At 43.1% G+C, this 7,832-nt stretch overlaps 1 protein-coding gene across 1 annotated transcript in view; it reads left to right on the forward strand.

The window, feature by feature from the left end:
- LOC109415927 (cyclin G) overlaps positions 1-7,832 on the forward strand; it is a gene marked incomplete in the record, with an annotated part of 220,614 nt that overhangs the window by 34,023 nt on the left and 178,759 nt on the right. The window contains 3 exon segments of the mRNA XM_062847247.1: positions 4,005-4,379; positions 4,449-4,672; positions 6,657-7,785. Coding sequence (XP_062703231.1) covers positions 4,005-4,379; positions 4,449-4,672; positions 6,657-6,741 — 684 coding nt within the window.

The following is a 7,832-nucleotide window of genomic DNA, read 5'->3' on the forward strand; positions in this document are numbered from 1 at the left end:
TCAATCGTTGCTCTCAGTTGTTTTCAAATATGGAAATCAGTACTTCTGCTGGTCTTAATCCCGCTCCAAGGCCTACTAGTGGAAGCCCTTCTGTAGTGTCGCTTACCCGCGCAGCAATTCCACAGCCTACAGTACACCGATCGAAATCATTTGCTGGCAATCGTTAGCATTGTCGAGCGCAAGCGATCATCATCACCCATCAGTGCGATGAGCGTTCGGCGAGGCATGAGAAAAACGTTGACACGGATTCCCTCAATTAAACGCATATAGAAATTTTAAACTGATCAAATTTGACACACATTACACGGGCGCGAAGCAACAGCGACACCATATGCATGCTTGCTTGCATCCGCTCCACGACTCTCGTCCGCGTCGCACTGACTGGTGCGTCTCGTTTCGTTATCATGTTTCGTTGTGCGCGTTCAAGCTCGGTTTTTTCATTTCAATCCAACCAACGGCTGCTGATGTCCCTGATGATGGGGGCTGGTTTCGTCGAAAACGCTGCTGTGCAGCGCAGCGTAAGCAGCGACAATAATTGCGACGCAAAAGATGCCAATTTTTTGTCGATTGAAGAATTTGCACGACCCAGGGTTGCTGGATTGGAGCTTCCTATACTCCTTCAATGGGGCTGCTTGTTTCGCGATGGTGTGTTGTGGTTTCGCGTACGGGCGCCCCTTCAAGGCCTTGAGGATTATTTTAAGCGTAAAAACCTGTTTTTCGATTCGGACGGACGCAGAAGGATCCGATCTCTGTTGGAATGCATGATTGAGCGTTTACTACAATACATTCCGTAGGTGTCGAATTTCGGATACAGTCAACTCTTCCTGGTTCCGGATGTTTGGAGCGGTCGATTAGTCATGTTTGTTTAGGCTGAGATTAGATAAATTGATCAAGTAGGCGAGTCGAGGATACATGGACTGGATGTCAAGAGAGTTTATCTCGCCAACTTGTGATCGTAGTGTACTACGATTGGATTGCATACTTCTAGTTCTTTGAAGTTGTGTAAACCTGTAAAAAAATCGACTTACACAGAATTGCCTGTATCGAGGCGTATTCGTTGCGCAAGGCGGAAAACAAGCAAATAAATTTTGTCTCTTGGATCGGCATTGGCTGGCGCGTGCTGATTAGGCCTCTACAGCAGCAAGACAGTTTCCACCGGGCTTAAAAATAGGCTGTTCCCCGCTCATCCAACGGCGATGATGGTGGGTGACGTCGATGTAATAGATTTTTTATAGTGGTTTCGATTGCCGTTTGTAAACCTGAACCTCGCCATATCGTTAGCTTGTATCAGCTTGCGAGGCATGCGTAATAGCGTAGCACAGCGTATACGGTGTGGCACAGTGTCTTCATTCGGCAGTATAATGTATTCCTCCACCACCACCACCACACTCATCTAGCTCCGTTTGTTCACGACGATGGAGCGTGTTGTTCAAAGTGCGTGTTGATTGGGACCGTGAGGCGTAGCGTTCGCATGCACGTGTGTAGATCCGCGCGAACTATGCTCGCGCGCGCTCATCGATTTCTATTTTCACTTTCCTTCATGTATGCTGATATGGGCGATTTTGAAATTCCAACGGCTACCTTCTGTACAGAGTTGGACTGTTTATGTGTTTGACGACTGTTTTGTGACGGGACGGGCGAGGGGGAGGGTCTTAGACATAACCTCACTTTGACGAACGTGAGCACGTTGTACTCAGACTACGGACGATGACGTAAATTGTAATCACATTTTAACTACTTGCGTTCCCCACGCGCAGGCCTGGTAGTGAGTCACTATTTAGTGACTTGGTCACTATTTTCATGCTGGTCACTAAAAAGTCACTATTTTTAAGGTTTTTCAACTAAAGTCACTTTTTCTATCAAAAAGTTACTATTTTCAACTATTTTGGGTGCAAATGAAATCCAATTAACAATGCATTTGTCAAAACTTCATATTGACAGCAATTCTCATTTAATCGTATGAAGTAGCGATGTCGAAAATAGTTATTTTAGTGACCTTACTGAACAAAATAGGTACGTCAAGAAACGCGATAAGTGAAATTTCATTCGCTTCAAAGGATCTTTCCAATTTTGTAACCAGCTTATGAAATGCTTTTACCGAGGATATTTTCTCTTGATGTGCAAATTGATTTTGACTCAATCAGCCTTTTGTTAAATATGCCGATTTTATATAGGGGAACCAACATATTTTGGACACAGCAACGCGCCAATATTTTTTGGTCACTTACGGCAAAAACAAATGGAAGTGTCCAAAATATATTGGCGTAACGCTGTGTCCAAAATACGTTGATTCCCCTACTCTCCTAGTGTTTTCCATTATTTTCAACATACAGGGGATAGACAAAATTATCGGTTTTTCAAAGCTTATTGTAAACGTTTAAAATTTCATGCATTCGGTTCATTGAATCCGGAGATATGTATAACAGTTCAATGGTGGCTAGGGGCCGTACACAAATTACGTCACGCTTTTAGGGGGGAGGGGGGGTTTTTAAGAGCGTGACGACCCTTACAAAAATATTGAGGTCCCATACAAAAAGTGTGACATAGGGGGGAGGGGGGGTTGAAAAAGGTCGATTTTCGCGTGACATAATTTGTGTATCACCCCATCGGATAATTGGGTTTTTAAATTAAGAAAAATGTATCGATTTTTCGATTTTATACGAAAGAGCACCCTTTTCTGAGCCACCCTGATTTTTTTCAGATTTTTAGAACTTTATTTTGGTACCTAAAATCAATTTCAAAGAGATTTTTTGAAATCACCTTTTGACAGCTGGGTAACTGTTTGACAGCTCCACCCAGTACAAAATGCGACGAGGGGTGATTCGACAAATCGCTCCCATACAAACTTCAAATTGTTTTTTAAATTGGTTCCTGGGCACCAACATTCATGAAAATTTGGATTTCGGCTCAGTTTTGCATGCAGATTCAGAATATGGAATTAGCTCAGCACCACTAAAGAAGCCAATTATGCTTTTTTCTAGAATATTTTTAACTTTATGTAGAATGGACCGATCTTTTCAAAATTTGGACCATTGATACACAACTAGTTGATCAACTTAAAAAAATTTGAAAATATGTGTGCACTTTTCGAAAATTTACAGCCCATTTTTTGAAAAGTGAAAATTTTAAAATAGGTGTTAAGATGTCTTTACGCTTCTGAAGTAGTACAGGAAAAATCCCATTCCTACCCGGCACTTTGAAGGGTTCAAAGGAATCAATCGCTTATTAAACCTTTTTATTCAGAATAATTTGATCGGAATACACGCATCACTTCTGGCCTCTTCTTACACAGTTGATTCATCGTCTTCATGGACTATATCTACTCATTGGCCTCAGTTTGTGATTTTGATGAAATCCGGTCTTCAGTGTTGTCTGTTAATAGATTTAATTATGGTCTTATTTTACTTCTTGGCTATGCTGAGACCAATAAACACCTTAAAAAGGCAATTGAAACCAGTTCACTTCAATATTGTAAAAGAGTTATTTAAAAGAGGCTATAAGCTTGTTATACTACTTGTACACTCTACTTTTTTATTCAATAGTGAAACTATTGATAAACAATCAATAACTATTGATTAACAATCAATTTTTTTATGATTTCGATAAATTTGAGTGATTTTTAACAAATTTTGTACGAGCACTTTTTATTGAAATAATTTATTGCCATTCAAAACATTGAAAAAGTCATGGGCGGGAAGGGGTTAAGGCACGATATCCATTCCCAAAAAGCAGAGCTGCAAAGTTGTGCCCATACTTTCTGGGACACCCTATATCTTTTCAGTTATTTTGATCTATCCTGAAAGTCACTATTTAGTCACTATTTACGCATCTGAAAGTCACTATTTGGTCACTATTTTGTTCAGTGAGGTCACTAAAATAACTATTTTCAACGTCATTCATCGCTACCAGCCCTGCACGCGGGATGAAGCCATAGCACGTGTTCTCTAATATGCATTTGTTTCCTTCTTTTCCTTATCGCCTTTCTTCCGCATTCTTCGCTGCAGTGCCGTTGCACGTCACGTGATCTAGTGCGTATGGCGGACATTGTTGCCAACAAGCTCGGTGTCCAGATGAATAGCGCCCCGGTGACGGCCCTCTCGTTCATCCGGCTGTTCTACTACATCTTCGAGAACGCCGCGAACGCCCTCGGGTTGACGGACATCTTCTCGTCTGCCGTCTCGCTGGCCGACCTGGAAATGCGTCTGGAGATTCTGGCCTGCGATGCCAGCTGTGCCAGCATCCGCCCCTCGGAGCTGGCCCTGGTCATGATCTTCACCCAGATGGATGCCCACGTCAGTGCGAACAAGGAGCATGGGCTGTACAACCAGCAGATCCACGATCTGGTGGACTACGCCATCCAGTTGCAGAAATTCTGTCGGGTAAGTTCCCTCTCTGTCTGAAATCTCCTAATCACCGAAAACTAACCTGATTCTTGTGTTTCCTTGCAGATCCCCGACAGCAGCTTCTTCTACAGTCACAGTATTGTTGCCAAGATCCTGTCGCAGTACAACGGCCAGCACAAGATGCCGTACAAGCAGCGACTGGTCTGGAAATTGTCGTCCCGCACGATGAAGGTGCTGCGTCCCACGGACAAGCTCACCTCCTATCTGCCGACCATCGCGGAACATCACGCTCACAACAGTCACGTTAACAATAGTAACCTTAGATTTAGGTGAGTATTTCCCGGGGGGTTTGCTTGAGGGGGCAATTTAACCACCACTTGATTGGCTACAACTCGTAGCGGTGAATCTACACCAAATGAAGCATGAGTCTCCTCTGGTTTCGGCCCTGGGCCAAGCGATTTCAGTTGTTCGGAACCCGTAGAGTTCTTAGGTCCTCCCCAATTACAATAATCCAACGTGTGTGTGGCCTTCCACCAATGTGACGGCCCCTTTTCAACTCTCTGCTGAATGCGGTGTTAGCTTGTCGTTCCTCCGGCATACGAGCGAGGTGCCCAGTCCATCGCAGCCTGCCATGTTTTATTCGCTTCACTATATCCAGCCTTTTATGTACTTGATACAATTTGTAGTTCATGCGACGCCACCTGATGGCCTCCAGTTTACCACCAAGTATTGTTCGAAGCACATTACGTTCGAAGACTCCAAAGGGTCTCTGATCAACTTTACAAACGCGTCTTTGTCTGTGGCATGAATGTCCTAATAGGCCTCAGGAGTTCTGATTTGTCTTCGTCTATGGGACTTCAGCTGGTTTTGCAGACCGTAAAAAGCCAGATTCGCAGCCGTAATACGTCTTCTCACTTCGTGGGTATCATCATTATCGCACGTCATTAAAGTACCGAGATGAACGAATTCGTACAACATAAAACTTTTCACCAACTAGCATCACATCTTCACTACTACCACCACGGTGATACCAACGTTGACCACCAGCAATCATGTACTTGGCCTTTGTGGTGTTAATCATGAGTCCATTCCTCACAGTTTTCCTCTAAAACGTATGAACGCTTCTTCCACGATCCTACGGTTGATCCCAATGATATCGATATCGTCCGCGAAGCCCAGGAACATATGCGACCGCATAACAAAGGTAACGTTCTTTTGAACACCAGCTCTCCTTATCGTTCCTTCCACTGCTATGCTGAACAACGAGTTTGAAAAAGACTCATCAGTCTAATCAGCTTCGCCGGAAAACCATGTTCGATTATAATATGTCATAACTTGTTTCTCAATGCGAATCGCACACCGCCTTGAAATCTATAAACAGATAATAGATCTGCATGTTTTACTCCAAAAATTTATGAATGTACATCTGATTCGTAGTTGATCGGTCGTTACTTGATATTTGCTGACGCAGGACACCTCAATCGGTCTCAGCCAGTTAATCAGGATTCCGGACAAAATCAGGGAGGCCGAATTGAGAGCTGCTATTCTTCCTTTTCTTGTATAAGGGGAAAATGCGACCATCAAAGCAACAGCAAGCAGGCACTTTTTCCTCTTCCCATATATTCAATGCTTGAGAAGTTCGGCCGGGAGTTCGTCCTTCCTAGCAGACTTGTTGTTCTTCACAGTCCTCTAATTGCTGTCTCGACCTCGTGTACCTTTAAAGTTCCCACACCCTGTCCGTTTCTCAAAGGGCTCTCTCCTCCTGGAAGCCACCATTGTTCTATCTGTTAGTAACATTTCAATCACGATTGTTGCACATCACGGGAGAAGACGCTGTTTTTCTCCGCTCGTTATTTACAGTTTCTTAAAACCTCCGCATATCATTCTGTTCAACAATACCTCGGAATATTCTCTCCACTTGGAAGCCACCATTGTTTTATCTGTTAACAAGTTTACATCACGGTTGTTGGACATCACGCGAGAAGGCGCTGTTTTTCGCCGAACGTCATTGACAGTTTCGAAAATCTCCGCATATAATTCTGTTCAACAATATCTCGAATTGTTCTCTCCTCTTGGAAGCCACCATTTTTGTTTTATCTGTCAGCAAGTTGCCATCACGATCGTTACACATCACGGGAGAAGGCGCTGTTTTTCCATGCACGCCATTGACAGTTTCGTAAAACCTCCGCATATCTTTCTGTTTCATCCTTAATTTATTTCGTCTAAACAATTTACCATAATGGGAAACTTCAAATGGGCTTCATAAACCGCCACCACAATAACTAATAAACCATTTTATCTATCTTTTTCCAGAACCGGCAGCGTCAGCTCGGAAGATGACGGCGAAGATTGGCCCACTTCACCCATTGTTGCAGTTTGTGAACAGTTCGACGAGTAAAACGATCCCCTCTCTTTCGCGCGCGCGTCAACGCAGACAGAGAGGCGGAAGCATTCGCAGCAAGTGAGTGAGTGCATTTCCGTCTAACGAACTATAGTCGCGAGTCGTTCTTAATCCGACAAACAAAAAAAAAAAAAGGAAAACAAAAGGATATCTGGATAGCTACTATACAAGTTTAGAAAAAATATTTTTGTTTTGAAAACCCAACAAACACAGCAACAAATCGTGACTAGTAAAGTGTTATAAATTGAGCGTTGATTACAGAACAGAAACTGTGTGCACGGTGTTTCCTTTCTGAAAGAAGACATTTTCTTTTCGGGAGAAGCGAAATACCGGACAGAGAACTCTTGGTGACTCGGACAATCGAAGGTCCGATCGAGTGTGCGTGTGTGACCGAAGAAGAAAACAAGAAGAAGAAGAGGCGAATAGCGAAGATTCGCGTTTCAGTGTGTCTGGTGTGGTGGAGTCTACTTGCGGTACGTGGAAGTTAGTCATCATCACTATCAGCCGGATAGTTCAGTGTGGTGTGTCAGTCAAGTATTCTGCAATCCTATCTGGTCAACAAGAAGAACGTCTGCAGAGCGGAGGCAGAATAGTCGGAACTTGCAGGAAAGACCGTGTGTGTATGCTGGATTCTCAACGGAGAATCACTAACATTACATCAAATAACAACAAAACATCAAAAAACAACTACGTTTAAATACATAAACACGCACCCTGGTGAAGGCAGAGCAGAAACGTCGGTGACGCAGTTGGCGCTGGAGGTTTGACGGTTCGAGAGAGGAACGAACAGACCAAAACCCTGATCTGCCATCTTTATTTGGCAACGTGACAGCAGTTCTTCGAATCGAACGTCGAGGCCTTTTCGGGACCCGGACGTCATCGTACGCCGTTCGTCGACGCAAGAGTGTTCGCTAGTAAGCATTATATATTATACTTTTTTGATTTTAACTAGATCTAATTAAATACACACATTTAATTAATCTAAGGAAAACTTAAAACAAAATCCACAAAGAAAAAAATTCAACAAAATTCTTGGAAAAAACCCAAACTAAAAAGAACAAAACAGAAAGAAAAAGCATAAAAGAAAA

The sequence above is a fragment of the Aedes albopictus genome, chromosome 1, assembly GCF_035046485.1.
Source record: "Aedes albopictus strain Foshan chromosome 1, AalbF5, whole genome shotgun sequence".
In the NCBI taxonomy this organism is placed as follows: Eukaryota; Metazoa; Arthropoda; class Insecta; order Diptera; family Culicidae; genus Aedes; species Aedes albopictus.